Source organism: Acipenser ruthenus, chromosome 2 (assembly GCF_902713425.1).
Source record: "Acipenser ruthenus chromosome 2, fAciRut3.2 maternal haplotype, whole genome shotgun sequence".
NCBI lineage: Eukaryota > Metazoa > Chordata > Actinopteri > Acipenseriformes > Acipenseridae > Acipenser > Acipenser ruthenus.
Genome location: NC_081190.1, coordinates 14,863,272 through 14,883,424, shown reverse-complemented (window position 1 = coordinate 14,883,424; position 20,153 = coordinate 14,863,272). Strand labels below are relative to the sequence as shown.

Below are 20,153 nucleotides of genomic sequence, written 5' to 3'. Positions count from 1 at the left end.
CAGCCCTAACGCATTCAGTGCTTAGTAACCATACACTGACCTATAATGATTTTATTTTTTTTACATCTGGGCATACCTAAAACCAGTGTACTGGTCTTCCATGTTGAGTTCAGTTATCTTTCCTAGACTATAGTTGTGGTCTGCAGTTATTTTTTCTAAACCTGTGTGCATTTGTATTAACCCTTAAATGTACAAGGGACATATGTGTCTCACAAATAAAATGTTGCTAACTTTCTTATTTTTGCAACAAGCTGCATGAAACAGGGTTCAAAATGTTCTGACAGGTTGGATCTGGTCATCCAAATGGTTAGTTTCCTCGTAATACTGTACTTGAGTCACTCTGAAATGTATTTTAAGAAGAAACTGTTTGAACAACCGTTCAATTCCTTGTGTATCTTGAGGGGTTAAAAAAGTTTTGTAGACATTAGTCAGGAGAAGAACGAAAAATAAAAAAATGAACCAGCTGTTCATTCCCACGTGTTTGTATGTAGCTCTCAATTATTCTTCAGTGAGCTGCCTGCTTGTCTCTGAGTCACAGTCTCTGTTATGTTCCAATAGGAATCCTTTCTTTAATCCCAGTCTGTGTGGCTCAATTAGCCAGCACAGGGGAGCATTGTGCAGCGAAACTCTGGTGAGTCTGTGCAGGGAGAGGGTCCCAAGATAGCCTCAACCAAGCTGCTGGCACGCAGCTTCATTGCATATTCATTCTTGATGCAGCTCACGCCAAGCAACTGAAGAGTCTGATGCTGTCCCTAATTAAACCACCACACAAGTCTTTCCTTCTTTAATGAACGGTCTTCTTTGACAGATTCAGAGACGCCTTTCCTCCTTAGCTTTCTTGCTGCCCTGCTCTTTGAAAGACAAGGATTTCTGTGTGCTCTGTGAGAAACTGATATTTTCCTTTTGTTTTTAGAGCCATACGGGCAGCCTCCCAGAACAGACGGTAATCTAAACAGCATTTTAGCTGTTTCATGCCTTGGGGCCCCTGTGCAGCATGTGTAATTTGAGGTAAGTAATCTGGCTTCTTTCTTTTTTCTGTTTGTTTTTGTTCAACAGTGATTCACATTTACAGCATGTCCAGTTATAAATAAATTCATAATAGGTGCACGCTGTTGTAAACATATCTATGTAACAAATAATGATTCAAAACGAGAAATTAGCACTCTTACCACTCACCTTACTGTTTAATGTAGCTACTAAGAGATCAGTAATATATTATTTTGAGGTATTCCTTAATACTTTTATACTAAGCCTTTACCTTTTTCTGCATGTTCCGATGTACTATTTTTTTTTTCATTTGCAGGGAGAGAGGTGACATCAGGTAGTTTTATGTGAGTAAACTGTATTACCAAGCAACTGACTTGTAAATACAGGAAATATCGCTCAGTTGTGTAGATTACTGGAATCATCATTGACTTTTAAAGGGAGTTTGTAGCAAAGTTTGTTTACTGTAGTTAGCAGTTTCTTCTTTCCAAATGGTCTCTTACGTTGGTATTAACTGGTGACTCAATGCACAGGATTAAGATTAGCTTATTTTAATGAAAAAGCTAGTTTCATTGCCTGATCCACGATGGTTTTGTTTTCTATTAATCAAGAAAGTTTTTTTTACCACTAATATCAAATAAGATACATAGCTTTATACATAGCTTTATAAACATTTGTCAAAAAAAAAAAAAAAATCAAAACAGGGACTTTTTTGTATTACCTGTAAATATTTTCCAAAAAATATATTATGCACACATAGACTGTAACAAACAGGAAACTATATTCCCCTGCCTTATGAGATCATAACAAATGCAGACTAGTTAATCTTTAATGAGATGGGCTGAAACTGCAGAGGCTGCCTCCATTGAGATTTTATATCTCAGTTATTTAATTTTTAATGACAGGATCCTCCACCCCACCCCCCCCAAAAATGCAAATTATTTGTAGAATTTGAACATCAATAATAAAAAAAACCCAGCATAAATACACAGCACTTTTTGCATCTACAGTAGGAACCAGATCATGTATGAATGTTTCCTTAGTACAGGACTGCTCATGGAGTGCAGCTTAAGGAGTCAGTATAATGTCTATATAAATTATAACATTACCTGTTAGATGTATTGAACCTTGCTATGCTGTTTCTTATCTTCCTTCTAGTACTTTTTCAGAATTATGAACTGCTTTGGGCAACTCCGATCTGTCCCAAATCTGAGTTAGTGTCTTCATTCTGTCCCGGTGGCATTGATTATGTCCCGGAGTTAGTGTCTTCATTCTGTCCCGGTGGCATTGATTATGTCCCGGAGTTAGTGTCTTCATTCTGTCCCGGTGGCATTGATTATGTCCCGGAGTTAGTGTCTTCATTCTAGCTCGGTTGCATTGATTATGTCCCGGAGTTAGTGTCTTCATCCTATCCGGTCAGATAGCAGCACGGTGCACCCTGATAAAAGGCAGTGGACACACCTCTTCATTATTCTCACTCCAGAGTTCATCTGAGCTAACCTTTACAGATAGCAGCTTCTCAGGTTGCTAGGCTGCAGTCTGTGCTGGCTTAACATGTAGCAGTGTATGCTCTAGATGTGTTTCCTATTGACATCAATTGCAACACAAGCTCTTGCTGGCAATAGATATCGTTTGGGATGAACCTGCTGAATGAACTCAATGGCCTATCAGTTTTAAGACTGATTTTATGTGTTTTAAGATGCCATGAAAACATAATTTCAAAGTTTTCGTAAAATGCCAACTGCAAAGGTAATTTTCTAAATGATATACCATAACCACAGGTGCGTTGTTGAGACTGGTCTGGTTTTGAGCGGTGAAACTTTTTTAGGCAAGGTAAAATTGTTTGTAATTGAAAAAAAAAACTTCACATACAAACGTATGAGGGTTGAACTATGATATAGGGTCTTTAAGCTGGCTTTCTTTCATTGAAGGGGTTTTTGATAATTCAAGTATTCCATTAATCTTACCAGATGTGCGCTTCCATTCTCTGTGTAGATTTGTCACTGGCTGCTAATTTATTTGAAGCTGTTGGAAAAGAATATGCATCATATGCTCATTGCAGATATTTCAATGATGTACTTCCGTCACATGAAGGAGTTAAGTCTCCGTTGAAAACACTCCAGTCATAGGAAAAGCAATGATTAGTGTGGCTCAGCTGTGAGCCACACTTTGGTTTGTATGTACAAATGTACCTGTAGAAATAAATAAATACAAAGCGTGGGTCCCGAGAGGCTTACCTGGTAAAAGCACTGCCACGTGGTGTGCAGGGTGAGTCATACAGTCAGGGGAGCACAGAGTCGCTGGTCTTTGCTGGGGATTCTAGAGGGAGCATTGCTGGCTCTGACACTTCCAAAAGATAGGAAGACAACAGCAGCATGCTAGGTTTCTCCTCATTGCGCTACAGTGGACCCTACTGGCCAGGATGCTGGTGAGGTCATCAACATCTGCTTTCGAGTTCTTGAGCGTACAAAAAACAATTGGCTTGGCCGTGGGATCGGAGGGCACCCACTGACCTTCAGTTCTCCTCAGCTGTTGTGGGGAACTGCTGCGGTGAGTGTACGTAATTGGACATAAATTGTGGAGAAAATCAGGGATAAAATAATTGGGCAGTTGGGCAAAAAGAAATGAAATAAAATAAAATAAAAGCTTTATTTTCAGTGTTACTGTTTCTAAGTGTTGAAGAGATAAATGGACCATCTGTCGACGTGAAATCACTTGACAGAAAACGGTTCGTAGCAAGAACAATAAATAATAAGACGTGACCTAGCGTTTCAAATAAACATAGCAATCCATATTTACAAGTTGTTTTCCTTTTTGAAAGTATTTTAGTTATATGTGTTCATTTTAACATGTAATGTACATACTCACTACTGCACAGTGAAAGTAGGACACAGGTGTGCAGCCTAATTCTACAATTTGTTATATAACCTCCCAGAGGAGTTCTTCTTTGTAGTTACTGTAAGTGCAGCTGCCTGTTGTGCCTAATGGGATGCAGTGTCAGAGAGTCTAATATATATGTTGGAAGCATGCATGGATTACAAAGCTGCTGACCTTGTGATCTCAGTACCACTATTTTGTACAGTGCAGTACAATGTTGTATATAATGGACTGAATGTAATGAAACAGCATTTCACAGAGCAGCTAGGTTATCAGACAGGTGGATGATGGTGGGACGGGTTGTTTGTATATTAAGGGCTTCTGAGGGAAGGTTACCGAGGGAAAGGAAGAGATATTGTTGTAGATGATGCAAGAAGTGTTTCAGTCAATTCTCTTATGGCAGGTGTGTTTACTGATCCACACTGTTTAGATTCTGACATTGAGAATCAGGACCGATGCAAAGATGATTATTATTATTATTATTATTATTATTATTATTATTATTATTATTATTATTATTATGTATTAAAATAGATGCATAAAGCTCAAATACTTACAGCCCCACTTTTAACACCTCACATTTACAGACCAGACCAAATGACCAACAGTTTCAGGTATTGGTTTTACATTTTATTAAAATTGTGGGTACATTTGAACTCTCTTGTGGTCATGTTATTTCTGGATGGTAGACATTTTAAATAATACAAACCCATTTATAAGCTTTAATGATTAAAGTAAATGTGAGAATAACTGAATATTAACTAAGAATTATGTGTATTGGCACTGGGAGCTGTTTCTGTATTAAGGCAAGTAGCTGTTGGCTGTTACAAAACTGGAAAAGTGTTGGCCCATGTTTCAAAGGCGAGGGAGATCAATGGTAGATTATGCAGACTGAAAAAGAAATGCTGCTTCTATTCAGGTTTTTGTGATTGAGACTCTAATTAGGACATCCGCTTGTTTTGAAGATGTAAACTGTTCTGTTTTGAAAGTCATTCTTTCAGCTCAAAGATCAATAGAAACATGTGTGTTTGCAATAAGGCGGCGAGGATGTGCAATGCGTTGTTTGAAGAAGGTAAACAGGGTATTCATGAGTTCCTACCTTTGATTTCAACCAGACCGCCCTAGAAGATACACAGCCTGTCGGATGTGAGTGATCGGTTGGAAGAACTAAATATCAGTAGCACACTAATGGAAGGCTGCTTTGAAAGAAGCGAGGGTCCCTAAACACCTGCAAGAGCCAGTCTAGTGTCCAGTTCAACATTTACTTTTGTTTAAGTTCATCATAAAATAAAAAGAGCAAATGCAGAATGTATTAGTATTCAGTCAACAAATGTTGTTTCCTTGATGTTTTCATTCCTTGTGGTGATTTTGGATTTTAAGCGCCAATGTTAATAACTTGCAATTATCTCCCGCAGTGAAGGAAATCCCCATTCATGTGGATACAGTGCAAGCAATACATACATACCTCACATTTTACACTGTTCACTTTGCATTAAACTCTTCATAGCCACTTCTCACTCTATACTATTCTGTACATGCTCTTGATATAGGTCGTGGCATCAACTTTGTCGTCCTACTGATAGCTCTCATTTTGAATGTACAGTTGTGCCGGATGTATGTTACCTGTTTATCCAAAGAACATGTAGAAGTGCGTAATTTAGACAAGTGCAAGTGACGTCTGAATGAAGCAGTGCAGGGCTCCCTGCAGTCCTGCAGAAGGTCTTCTTTTCACTGCTTCGTGTCCCCTGCTGGGAGCTGCATTGCTGGCGCTGGCACTCAGATTACACGCAGCAGAATCAGTCCCTTGCTTACCGATGTTGCCAGTCAACCAACTGGCTAGAGGTGACTCTCTGTCCACCAAGGAGCTTCCTTAATCCTGTTGACATGAATTACATATCACTTGCCAGATTATTACTGCAAACTCCCCAAGATTCAGTTGCAGCTGTTGGCAGCCACGGCAGCGTTGTTGGTCCAAGAAAATGTTCTGTTATTTTGTCAAACAGTCATGTTTTGCCTTTTGTCTGTTAAGCTGCCAACTGCTTCTTTGGAAGGTGAATATTTGTTTCTGGCTATTGTTGACCGATAACATCTCTCTTAATCGCTGAATGCGGTTTTAATTTGGTTCAGAGCATTCTGCACTCATCAGTGTTTCTGCTTGTATTGTTTAGTACAAGTACCCTTCAGAAGGTGAGAATGATTCAGCGCTGTGCTACAGCTATCAAACAGCAACAAAAGGACATTGAAAGATTAAACAGATTGTTGATTGCTTAAATGGATTTGCAACTTGTGGTCAGTTAAATAAAAGTGTGACTCTCTGTTAGATGATTGCATCTGAGATCTATGTTTTCTGTGTTTGTGAATGTGTGGTTATTGGATTGGTATTTCAGATTTCTGAGAAAAAAAACAGCTGTTACTTACTGGGATGAAGAGGTGAATAATAACAGCTGTAACCTTTGTTCCAAACTACTCAAACATGAAGCCAATAGGGTTTTACATTCATGTTCTATACTTTTATAATTATTTTTTTTATTTTAGAGACATGTAACTCCTCAAGTTTTTGACAGTTGCCTGTCCCAAACATGCTGTATTAATTGTCCCAACACTGTTGTTCAAGGACCAATGTTGAAAAAAAGGTTGGTGTCTGTACAGTGGCCATAGATAACAACTATGTCCAGACTTCATTTTGTTTAGCATACTCTAAAGCCAGACACTTGGAGTCAGCCAAAGGGCTCTGAGAAATTAGAATGCAAGCTCTTATTATGTTACATCACCTGAGACCCTCCCCCCCCCCCCCCCCCCACATCCAGAAAGAACTGTACTGGAGTTCCGATAAAGATCAAGGAGCATGGGCCATAGCTTGCAACTGTGGGTTATAAATGAAATGTTCTGTGCTTGTCTTTACTTAAGTACTTAAGACTTTGTACCTGCCAATTCACGTGACACCAGGTCTGAATTTACAGGTTGTGTTTAAAAGTTAGATGCCACTCAGTTGACCTGTAAAACTGCAGATATGTACACCACAAGAACAAGAGCTGCTTCTGTAATGGAGATCACGTTGAGACTAGCTCTGATGCAAAGACAAGGATGTGGGGCGCAACTAGAGCTTCTGTAATGGAGATCACGTGGCGACTAAAGTGCCGATCTGTCTTCAGAAGCCTGTGAAAATCTGATTAAAACCCTTTACAGTTCTGTACTTCTGAGAACTCTCTTGTGCGTATGTAAATGCATGTTTAAAAGCCCTGCCAGCTGTTTTACATTTCTGTCTTAATTAGACAGTATCCTCTGTCAGCATGCGCCTTTCAGCAAATTAACTCCTTTCTTTGCTTTCTTACCATGCAGGATTTCATGTTCATGGGTTCACTGAATTTGTGGTTTATTCAGGGTCACTTAAAGAGAAGCTTTGCACTTTGAGATATTTATTTATTTATTTTTTAAATGTATTTATTTATTTATTTATTGATTGATTGATTGCCAAAAAACACAAGGAATTGAATGGACAGTTTGGATGACCAGATCCAACCCGTCAGTCAGTACATTTTAAACCCTGTTTCACGCACTTCATTGCAAGAATAAGAAAGTTAGCATCATTGTATCTGTGGGACACATATGTTCCTTGTACCTTAAAGAGTTAAGCAGCCTGCATGACATAAGCAAACCATTACCCTTCACCACTGGCCCAAACCATTGAGCAAATGGGTTTATTGAGCACAGCGGTTAAGTCAAAATCAGACAAAATAATACATAATAATGTTTTAAATCCATGTTACTACCCTTTACTTGCTTCAATGTCATTTTCAGTGCTTTTGAACTTTTAATATTTTTTTTTTAATGTTCTGCAATTGGAAAAGTCTGAAGCCCCTTCTTCCACGTTGTTCTGTCCCTATTGGACACCACTTTTTACTTTGGTGGAAAAAAGTGCCATTCCAGTTGACACATGAAACTGTTGCACAGGTGACCAGAGCTAAAGATTTTCTCTGAAAAGTACCAGCAGTGAGAGCAATGGTGCATTCTTAATACATACAAGTAGAGCAATACAGACTGAGAAACTTTATGGTGTTGCAGTTGGAGCATTATTTTTTAGTTAAGAAAGCTTAAGGAACTGAAGGCAATACATGGAAGGGAATGTTTTTCAAACCGAACCTTATTGTACAACAAGTGCTGAAAGATAGATTCAGCTTTAAGGTGCTCATGCAGAGTCTGGTTGTCCATATCATGTCAGAAGTTTGTGACGTACTCTGAGGCAAGGTCTTTTCCACATGGCATTCTGCAGTGTGCCTGCAAGCTTTCAGGACAGTAATATTTTTTGACAATCGCAGGTCATTACCGTTGCCATGGTAATGGTACTTACTGGAGTGGAAAGCTTCTGCTTTGCTATTGCAAAGCAACAGTTCTTGCATAGAGGCAAGCCCAGGCAGACGTTCATGCTGTCAGGAGGAAACATGTCAAGTAGCAGCAATTGGCCTCTTCACAATGGTGACACATTTATTTATTTAGCTTTCATCTTTCTGACATCATATTTCTGTATAATTACAGCTAATGTCTTTGAATATGTCCTTAGTCACATTATTCTGTACTCGTATTGTAATGGGGAGAATCAGAAGCAATCAGATGCAACATAATGCCAAAGTCCACCCACATACAAATGGAAATATATATGTTTTCTGTTCTAAAGCCATCTTTTGTCGATTCTCTCTTTCATTAGCAGATTTCAGTATTGTCATGCCAGACAAATCTAGACCTTGGCCATTGAATTGAAATGTTGATGCTGTTTATTTATTACAAACAATCCTGTTATAGCTATTAAGACCTCACAAGACCTTCCTCAGATGAAATTGAAAATTAAAATGAATAGATATTTTACAATACCTGTACAACACAGATCCAAAGAAAATCTTCCTAGTACTTTATTTTAGTAACTGAATGAATTACTGAGCTGTGACATATTAACAGTAGTGATGAATTAAAGTAAAGCTGTACTGTAAACAGCAAGACATTGATGACAGTAATACATGGATTACATGCTAATCTCTTCAGAAACAGATTAGACCTGGACCTGATCAGAATATCCTGATGTGAATATTAATACTGCACAGTGGAAATAAAAGATTAAGAACCACATGTAGATTTCCTGTTTTCATCAAAACTTCCCAGGAAACTTCAAGCCCTCCCATCCCCCAGAAGGAGTAATAATTTGAACACCTAATCTTGATAAAAACTGTAGTGAGTTTGGATAATGAACGAAAAGATGATTCAGACTTGGCTAAGGCAAGTGAAAGATGGCAATATTTTGTGCTGGAACATTAGATGTGTGCTAGTTTCAAGTTTCACTTGGACTGCAGAAAACAATACCTGTCCTGTGCTGCTTTGACTGATACGCATTTGGATCAATTGTGCAGACAGACTGCTGTTCAGGGTTGAAATACTGTCCCTTTCTTTAGTTCATCAACATTTAAAGGATTCATTTTGAATGTAAACCCGGGGATGTTTCCTATCTGAGTCTCAAGAACCTCTCAACGGGCACCTCATTGACTGTGCTGGTGAGTTGGTCTTACTGGTTTAGGAGCTTGTAATGCTGGTTTATGAAACTGTCAATGGAAACCTTCTAGGAGGATGCTTCCCATACAGACAAGGTCAACTACTAAGGTAATGTCCTCTAATCAGGTTTATTTTGTGATATGAAACAACTGGTAATCTGTGAGTTTATTGCTATATCAAACGTTGAAGTTTTGTAGTTACATATTGATTTAACTTTTCAATATTGTGTCTGTCTTCGGTTTCATTGTCACGTTCTATCTGAATATTTTGCGATATTGTACCATGTGGCAGTGCCCCCTGGTGGAGCTTCTTGATAAGTGGATGAAAGTGAAGTGGCTGTCACTGTAAGCGCGGGCTGTGATTTTAAATACAAGCTGTTGATCCAGTTAGAAACCAGCAAATTCCCAATGTCCCAACTCACCAGAGGTTGTTGGAATCGGCAGGGTAGCAAGCATGCATGCATCTACACATACAAGTTAGGGCAAGCATACATACAACAAACACAAATATATCCCAAAAATCATTAAAAGCTCTGCATTTTCCAGTGTCCAAAAAAAGTCATTAATCTTAGTGATTACTGGGCATGTTGCTAAATTATTCACTTAGATTGTTTCTTTGAAAGCAAAACTGCTCCTCTGCCGCTTCCTCCGAAATCAGCTTTGGCAGTTAACATGAGCTGCATCTCAGCAAAACAAAGGACTGAATATTCAGATTCCATTTCTACCAATCAGACAGTCTGGTCTAAAACAAGAGGTCTGACTGTAAGCTATATTGTGAAAATGATCCCATTCGGGATACTTTCTGCTGTATTGATGGTGAGCAACCTAACACAATGATTATTTTGTTTTGTCTTGCGTTAGGCTGAAGAGGAATCCCAGCCCCAGAAATTAGGACTAATTTAAAGACAGCTTAACGTGTATAAAGTTGCTGGCCCTTCTAATTCCCTTGAGTGTGACAGTAGGAGCCAAGGAGACTGCCGGCAGCACCCCCACTGCAATAACAATGACGCAGAGACTCGGGAGTTACCTGGTGACGGGTCGAAGAGGAACAGACAAAAAATGAAGAAAATGCCAAAGGCAAAGCAGTCTTCCTGTCTGGAAAGTGGGCCCACGCAGTGCTTGAGGACAGCTCACTCTGAGCCTTACCATTGCCTTGATCTGAACAGGAGATTACTTTTTTAATTTGATCAATAATAAAGTGAAGCATGTAAATCAGAATGCATTGACAATAAGAGTTACAGAAGATCTTGTCACTTGGGGTGTCAAATCAGAAAAAAAAAAAAAACCTTAAAACTTGTATCAAGTTGTCTACCGATACAGATATTAGAGGTCCTTGGAGATTTTCACAAGCAGGTTTTATCAGATTTTTATTATGTTTTATTTTTTATTTTTTTTACTGCTTGTGGTCAGGAAGCCCATTTACAAATGAAAAATATATGAAGCAAATGAATCTTTTAAAAGAGATTTGAAAAAGCTAACAGGACTTTTTGAGCATTATCTTTCTAAATGGAACAGGCATACAAAGGTAGGTAAAAAAATGAGGGTCTCATCTGCAGAACTGGACCTGTATATGTGTGTGTGTGTGTGTGTGTGTGTATGTGTGTGTGTGTGTGTATATATATACACATTGCTTTATGTTCCTGTAATGTCAGGCTTTGAGCGTTTAATAACTTGTTTGAGGAAGAAACTCATGGTACGTGTGCTCCAAATGACCCTTATTGTCTTTACCACTCCTTCCTACTGTTACGTGCAGTAGGACACCCACAATGAGCTGCCTTTCTTTTGCAGTAGACAGGGATCCTTAATAGGTTAATTCTGTGCCTTGTAAACTGTTACACTGTAAAGAACATGTGCATTTTTCAGTGCCTTTGTATTGAAAAGGTGATTGAAGCTGCTCTCTGCGTGAAGAGGAAATGCCTCTCATACCTCTGTCACCCCCATCCTCTCAGTCACCCACCTGTTACTTCAGTGTTTTAGTCTCCTCCAGCACTGCGATGTGCAAACAAGAAAGAAAATTTAATTTCACTTGTTCTCGTTCGACATTTTTGAAGCGCATACTAAAAAAGGTAACATGATCATTTGTACATGTGCAAGGAGGAGCTGAGCTAAGTGCTGGGTATCTAGGGCCCTATTTAGCAACGAGTGCAGCCGCAAAGGCAACATTTGTCAAATAAATAAAACCGTTTCAGTTGCAGCTAGGAACAGATACAGTGCCAGTTTTATGCTGTTAAAATGATCATATTCCTATCAGAAAATGTGCCTTGCCCTTGCACCTGTTGTTAAATAGAGATCACAGTGTCCCAGCATCACAACTGTTTTTCTAGAAAACTCTTTGAAATTCAAGTCACAGAAAAAATATTACAATGAAATAGGAGAGCAGTAGTGTACAATTAAACCTTTTACTCCATAAAACAAAGAGAATTGGGTGGGGATCTGTATAATGGCAGCTAAATGTTGCAAGTGAACCTTATTTTGATGGTTGGTTGGATTTTTGTGTTGTTGCAGGTATTCCGGCTCTTTCCGTGGGAGCAGCTATGCAGAGCTAAGTGAGTGTGGAGGATGACGGCGGTGTACATGAATGGGGGGACTCTGGGGAGTCAGCGTTACGCCCGGTGGAGCCGACAGGACAGTGCCGAGGACTACCCCTGCACCGAGCGCTACACTGAGGAGGAGGGCGGCAGGCTGCGGCGGCTGACTGCCTTCGAGAAGCTGACCCTGGACATGTCCCACGATGAGAAGGTGGTGAAAGAGCTCACCCTGGGCAAGAGAATCGGCTTCTACCGGGTCCGTGGAGAGATCGGGAGTGGAAACTTCTCCAACGTCAAGCTGGGCATCCACTCCCTCACTAAAGGTACGGGCTTAGAGACATGCTGGATTTTACTTGGCACTTTATTGGAACTGTTAGGAAATGAAGGAAAGGCACATCATTAGGGGATGAAGGCCAGTCTGGAGGCAAATAAGCTGAACCATGTCACATGCTCAACTATTCTGTAGAGCAGTGGTTTGTGGTGAAATGGAAATGGAAATAGGATGGAAATAAGTGCTTTACCATTCACAAAATACTTTGCAAGTGCACATGCACTGCTTGGCCACTTTATTAGGACCTGTACCTAACATTGTGTTGGGCCACAGCTGGCCCTGATCACAGCCTTGACACAATATGGCACAGACTCCCCACGGTGCTGGAAGGTGTCTTGAGGGATTGTGATGTCATGTCTCTGTCATGTTCCTCAATCCATTCCCACGCAATTGAAAGTAGCCACTAGGTAGCATTGCTGGGTGGACTTGATCCGCGGTGCCAAGTAAACTGTAGCATTCGTCCTGCATTCCTGAGTAATAAAGGGACCCGGGACATACCAGGAGAGCATTCCTCACATCAGGTGATGCCAGATCCAATCGGGTAGACCGGTCCTAATAGAGCTTCCAGGCAATGCACTGTGTGATCTCCAAATGTGCAATCTGTTTTTCTCAGAAACAGCTTGCTTGGTTGCAGGCTTTAAGTTTGCTTTAAACTCTGTGAATTATTATCAAGATCAGCAATATTGGTAGGAGGCTGCAGATTGTATTTCTATCAGGCAGCAAACAGAGCAACAAGGTTATTGTTACTGCTCTCCCTTTACAGTACCGCTAATCCCTGATGTTTTAGTGGTGCAGTCATAATACTACTGTACTTTATGTACAAAGCCCAGACTTAAAGAGATTAAAGGATTTGTTTAAATGTTAAGTACAAAAAATCTTTTAGGTAGCCTCATCATGCTTGCTTGTCTGTGTACAAGAAATGTTTGTGAAGTATTTGTCAGTAAATAAAAAAAAAACCTGTTACACATTCAATAAGTATACAGTAGTATACATTTTTTATTTGACAGATGCAAACTTCTTGAGATCACTCCATAAGAGCAATACGTTTTGATGTTCTCTGGCTATTCAGAAATAAGTTCCTAGTGACTTTGAATGAGTTATAGCATATGAATGTAGCTCACGACGACTCATGCATAATCCTGAGAGTCACTTTCCTGAATTTCATTCAACTTCGCGTGGACATTTTGTACCATTATGATGTCATTCCAAATCCAGTAAACGTAGCTTGTTGTTGCCTCCTTCATCGAAGTCCACGTTCCAGATTGAATGAATTTCTGCATGGATATTTGTCACAGGAGGTTTCAAATCTACTCTTTCTCTGTTACTGACATTTGCTTTGAGAGGTTTCATTCACAAGAGTGTTTGAACTAGAGTGTTCTAGTTCAAACACACTCCAGTTATCTTGCTCCAATCAAGTTGTATTTAAAATGTTTGCATGTCAAGGCAGGTTTTTACAGCACCATATCCCAATATTAATTAATATACAGTCAAACCCGCTTACTATCACTTCAGAGGGCATACATTGTGACGATAAGCAGAGTTCATCAGTAACCTAACAAACCAAACAACCACGTACACATTGAAACTTCATACTTTCCTGCGCGCATTCTTTTTGTAGTAGAAGCCACCAGGCACTCAAATGCTTTCCTGTTTTTAAGACTCTTTGAGATCGTTGACAGGTGCGAAGAAAATTTGTAAGCGACAGTTAGTTTGTTTTATTGTCTCTCCTTTCTTGGATAGAGCAATTATTTCAGCCTTCATGGCTGTGTTTAAATCTTTTAATTTCTGAGACTTTTTCATTTTAATATGCAATGGTTACTAAAACACTGAACACACACTTCTAATCTCCATGAGTCAAGTTGGGTGATCATGTGACACAAGGCTGTCCAGTACAGTGTATACAGAATGTGTCTACAGTACAGGACAGTACATGCAACATTTTGAAGTGATATTAAGTGGGGTGGAAATTAATTGCATGACTGTTACATTTCCTTGTTTTCACTGACTTCCCATTATACTGTTGTTGGGACATTTCGATTTGAAAACTAAAAAACAGAAGGGAAACCACATCAAAACAAGGGCAACAACTCAGGTAAGACAGCCATTAAAATGTATTTATCTAAGTCTCAGAAACAAAATGTTAGAACTTGAAGTTAGTGCACTAACAAGTAACTACAATGTGATAGGTGTTACAGAAACTTGGTTGTCGGAGAGTGATGGAGACGAATATAATATTAGTGGGTATACACTGTATAGGAAAGACAGGCAGGACAGAAGAGGCGGAGGGGTAGCGCTATACATAAGAAATAGTCTTGAAGCCCAGGTGTTAAATCTGGATGAAGAAAACAACGCTGAATCAATATGGGTCAGAATAATGGACAAAAATTCAAAGGGCATAATAATAGGAACATGCAATAGACTGCCAAACTCAGACGCCGAGCAAAATAATCTGTTATACAATGACATTAGAAATGTGTGTAGCAAAGGAGAAGCCATAGTAATGGGGGATTTCAACTTCCCCCATATAAAATGGGAAAACCCGGTGGGGAGCACGACGGACGAAATTGAAATGGTGGAAATGACAAATGACTGCTTCCTAATGCAATTTGTCAAGGCACCGACTAGAGGGGAGGCATGCCTTGATTTAGTCTTTTCAAATAACAAAGACAGAATAACTAAAACAGAGGTCAGAGAACCATTGGCAAACTCAGACCACAACATGGTCTCATTTGAAGTGCTTTTTAAAACCCAAAATGTAATGACTAAAGCTAAGGTTTACAATTTTAGAAAAGTAAACTATGAAGGTATGAAAAAAAGACTAACAGAAGCAGATTGGAGTAAAATAGAGAAAACAGCCACAGAAAAAGGATGGCTGTTTTTTTTTTAAATGTAGTACTAGAGGCGCAAAACAATTACACCCCAAAAGTAGACAAATGTAAATTTAAAACAAAATGGCCAAAATGGTTTAATAGATCAATTAAAAAGAATATTCAGCAAGAAAAGGCACTTTACAGAGCGTTTAAAAGGGACCAAAAACAAAGTACACAGAAAGAGTACTTGGAACTGTAAACGCAAGTCAAAAAGGAAGTTAGAAAGGCCAAGAGAGAGAGAGAGAGAATGAACATTGCTAAGGGGGCTAAAACCAATTTCAAAATGTTTTTCCAATATTATAACAGCAAGAGAACATTCAAAGAGGAGGTTAAATGTCTAAGAGATACAAATGGCAAAATCATAGATGAAGAAGAAAATATAATAGCAAATATATTAAATGATTACTTTTCACAAGTTTTTACAAAGGAGGACACAGACAACATACCCCACATGTCGACCTGTTCATATCCAGTTTTAAATAACTTTAGCATAACAGAGGCAGAAGTGTTAAAGGGACTAGGAGCTCTTAAAATAAACAAATCCCCTGGGCTGGATGAGATCCTCCCAATAGTACTCAAAGAAATTAAATAAGTTATTTACAAACCGCTAACCAAGATCATGCAACAGTCTTTTGACACAGGGGTTGTACCGACAGACTGTAGAACTGCAAACGTAATACCAATCCACAAAAAGAGAGACAAAACCGGACAAGGTAACTACAGACCAATAATCCTGACTTCTATTATATGTAAACTTATGGAAACTATAATAAGATCCAAAATGGAAAATTACCTATATGGTAACAGTATCCTGGGAGACAGTCAGTTTGGTTTTAGGAAAGGGAGATTGTGTCTAACTAACCTGCTTGATTTTTTTGAGGATGCAACATCAACAATGGATAATTGCAAAGTATGTGATATAGTTTATTTAGATTTCCAGAAAGCTTTTGACAAAGTCCTGCATAAAAGATTAATCCTCAAACTGAACGCAGTAGGGATTCAAGGAAATGCATGCACATGGATTAGGGAGTGGTTAACATGTAGAAAACATAAAGTACTGATTAGAGGAGTGTGGCAAAGTGCCCCGCCCCTGTGTGCATTTGTGTGTTCTGTGTATGTATGTATGCGTGCGTATGTTAATGTTGGTGTATAGATTGGTACACGGGATATAAACGGGTCTGTGTTTCACGTGTGTTTAAAGTGTATAATTATATTTAGGCACGAGGATGGCACATCACTTCACGTGCTGGTTAAATGTAATGTGTGGCACGGGGTTGCACAGAATTAATTCACGTGCTGGGATTCAAGTGAATAATTAATTAGTAATTGAATCCCAGCACAATAGTATATATAGACGCACATTTCATTCAGTCAGGGTTGGGTGTTCGAGAGTGGAGAACGGGTGAGAGAGAAGGAGAACGTAAAGTAGTAAAGTAAAAATAATATCTAGAAGTGTTTGTACTCACCGTGTTTGTTTGTCTCTCCGTGCACCGTTTGTTAAGTGTAGTACGTTTTGTTTGTCTCTTTATTTTGGCGTATAGTGCCGTGTCCTGTTTTGTGTACCGTTTAAAACCTTTTTATTTGTTAATAAACGCTGAGTGCAGCCATTGCACTCAGCTCATCATCACCACCGTCTCTGTCTGTGTATTCCTGTCTGGTCTGACGCCACCCACTCTGGCCGTCTTTGTGACAAGGAGAAACCTCAAAATGGAGCAAGGCAACCCGTGGAGTACCACAGGGATCAGTATTAGGTCCTCTGCTATTCCTAATCTACATTAATGATTTAGATTCTGGTATAGCAAGCAAACTAAATTTGCAGACGACACAAAAATAGGAGGAGTGGCAAACACTGTTGCAGCAGCAAAGGTCATTCAAAATAATCTAGACAGCATTCAGAATTGGGCAGACACATGGCAAATGACATTTAATAGAGAAAAGTGTAAGGTACTGCATGCAGGCAATAAAAATGTGCATTATAAATATCATATGGGAGATACTGAAATTGAAGAAGGGAACTATGAAAAAGACCTAGGAGTTTATGTTGACTCAGAAATGTCTTCATCTAGACAATGTGGGGAAGCTATAAAAAAAGGCCAACAAGATGCTTGGATATATTGTGAGAAGTGTTGAATTTAAATCAAGGGAAGTAATGTTAAAACTTTACAGTGCATTAGTAAGACCACATCTAGAATATTGTGTTCAGTTCTGGTCACCTTGTTACAAAACGGATATTGCTGCTCTAGAAAGAGTGCAAAGAAGAGCGACCAGGATTATCCTGGGTTTAAAAGGCATGTCATATGCAGACAGGCTAAAAGAATTGAATCTATTCAGTCTTGAACAAAGAAGACTACGCGGTGATCTGATTCAAGCATTCAAAATTCTAAAAGGTATTGACAATGTCGACCCAGGGGACTTTTTCAACCTGAAAAAAGAAACAAGGACCAGTGGTCACAAATGGAGATTAGATAAAGGGGTATTCAGAACAGAACATAGGAGGCACTTTTTTACACAGAGAATTGTGAGGGTCTGGAACCAACTCCCCAGTAATGTTGTTGAAGCTGACACCCTGGGATCCTTCAAGAAGCTGCTTGATGAGATTCTGGAATCAATAAGCTACTAACAACCAAACAAGCAAGATGGGCCGAATGGCCTCCTCTCGTTTGTAAACTTTCTTATGTTCTTAATAATAAGCACAGTGTGATATTAATCGGTGTGATATTAAGCAGGTGTGTTAATTATTGATGTTCACCGAACTAACTTATTGAAAATGTGTGTGTGTGTGTGTGTGTGTGTGTGTGTGTCTGAGTGAGTCTCCCCACAGTGTACAGTACTGTACCTTCAATCCAAACAACAATCCTGTTAAACTATCCACATACATGACAGTACAAATCCCATTATACCATGCAAAGTACAAGGCTTCCAGTCTCTTTTTAGCTTGGTTAGTTTGTGACTTTCTAGTACAGAGAACACTGAAAATGTTGGTATAAGAAGTATGAACAGGGACCAGAACACAGACGCAGCTTTTATATTCCATTCCAGTTGTTTTTAAAATGTTGTCAGCTTTTTGCCAGATCGATTTAAATCTGTTACCAGGATACATGATAGTAATGCTTTTGGTGTTAAACATTAAATGACATACAAATGGTGAAAAATGTACGGAATTTCTTGAATTAACGTTCCGTCCTGTGTTTGTCTCCCAGAAAAGGTAGCGATTAAAATCCTGGACAAGACGAAGCTGGACCAGAAGACGCAGCGTCTGCTGTCGAGAGAGATCTCCAGCATGGAGATGCTGCACCACCCCAATGTGATCCGGCTGTACGAGGTTGTGGAGACCCTGTCCAAGCTGCACCTTGTCATGGAGTACGCAGGAGGAGGGGAGCTCTTTACCAAGATCAGCACAGAGGGGAGGCTCTCTGACACAGACAGCAGAATCGTCTTCTCTCAAATCCTCTCTGCAGTCAAACACATGGTGTGTTTACAAAAGCTTTGTTGTTTTTTTTTAAAACCCTTTCATGTGTGGTGACCTCATATGGAGACAAACTCTCTCTAATCTTTATAGAGGGACATATGGAAGACACAAATGCATGACAGCAATTTGTTTCATTCGGAGACTGTGTCTGGATTTTCATCGTTGCCTGTGGCATTCCCCAAGGCTCTATACTGGGACCCATTCTTTTCTCTTTGTACTGCTGGGTGAGATAATCTGTAAACATGGTGTTAACTTTCACTGCTATGCTGATGACACACAGCTCTACATCTCTGTAAAACCTGATGACACCCTGGCTGTGTCAGCCTTAGCTGAGTGCTTTACTGATGTGAAGAGGTGGATGTTCCAACATGTTTTACAGTTAAACTTTGATAAGACAGAGGTTCTCAGCAGCAACTAAAAATCCACAAAATAGATCTGAACAATTTGACCGCAAACATAAAAACGGAAGTGAAAAATCTAGGGGTCTTATTTCACTGTGATTTATCTTTTGAGTCGCATATTTGCAATGTCACCAAAGTGTCCTTTTACCACTTGTGAAACATTGCTAAAATTAGGTCAATTCTCTGTTTGTCTGATGCTGAGAAACTAATTCATGCATTTGTCTCTTCCCGACTTGACTGTTGCAATGATCTATTCACTGGGCTTTCGGGTCACGCCATAAATCACTTGCAGGTTATACAGAATGCAGCTGCTAGACTTCACTGCAGCGTATACAGAATGCAGCTGCTAGACTTCACTGCAGCATATACAGAATGCAGCTGCTAGACTTCACTGCAGCGTATACAGAATGCAGCTGCTAGACTTCACTGCAGCGTATACAGAATGCAGCTGCTAGACTTCACTGCAGCGTATACAGAATGCAGCTGCTAGACTTCACTGCAGCGTATACAGAATGCAGCTGCTAGACTTCACTGCAGCGTATACAGAATGCAGCTGCTAGACTTCACTGCAGCTTATACAGAATGCATCTTACTTTTTCAGATTAGCTTAGTTAAACTGAATTTTAAACTGTGTTTCTCTTCTCTATGCAAATGTGATCTATTTAGATTTTCTTGTCTTTTATATTCGCTTTTTTAAACTGAATTCTATAATGTGTTGCATTTTGATTTTCTTCTGTTTTGTCCCGTATAGAGCTTTGATATACTTTTTGTATGAAAGGTGCTATGTAAATAAAGTATTGATTGGTTGATATTGAGTATTGATGATAGCCTCGTATGACGATGCCATTTTTCCCCCCATATATTCAAAAACTACTTTTTTTCAGCTATTTTAAAAAATACGCCATACATGGAAAGGTTAATAATAGAGATTGTCCTTCAACATTCTGTCTGCTGCTCATCTTTCTTCCACCAGGTGTTATCTGTTGGGGTTATGTCAACTATTTTAAGTATGACAGAACTTGTTTCTTTAAAAATAAATAAATGTTGTTTCATAGTTTTAATTTTAATGAAAAATGATTGCATGTTTATATGTTCCTGAAGAACAACCTGAACTTCTCACACAGAGACTGTACAGCGTATGGCCACAAGTTTTGCATCA

At 39.2% G+C, this 20,153-nt stretch overlaps 1 protein-coding gene across 4 annotated transcripts in view; it reads left to right on the top strand.

The window, feature by feature from the left end:
* The window catches only part of LOC117403812 (serine/threonine-protein kinase NIM1), a 28,630-nt gene that overhangs the window by 7,201 nt on the left and 1,276 nt on the right, over positions 1–20,153 (top strand). The window contains exons 2-7 of one of the 4 annotated variants that reach the window (XM_058990056.1): positions 914–1,008; positions 1,304–1,331; positions 10,257–10,920; positions 11,901–12,246; positions 14,311–14,346; positions 18,325–18,593. In XM_058990056.1, the coding sequence (XP_058846039.1) occupies positions 11,955–12,246; positions 14,311–14,346; positions 18,325–18,593 (597 nt within the window). In that variant the 5' untranslated portion in view covers positions 914–1,008; positions 1,304–1,331; positions 10,257–10,920; positions 11,901–11,954. The other 3 variants (XM_058990051.1, XM_058990061.1, XM_058990065.1) reach the window with 3 other exon arrangements.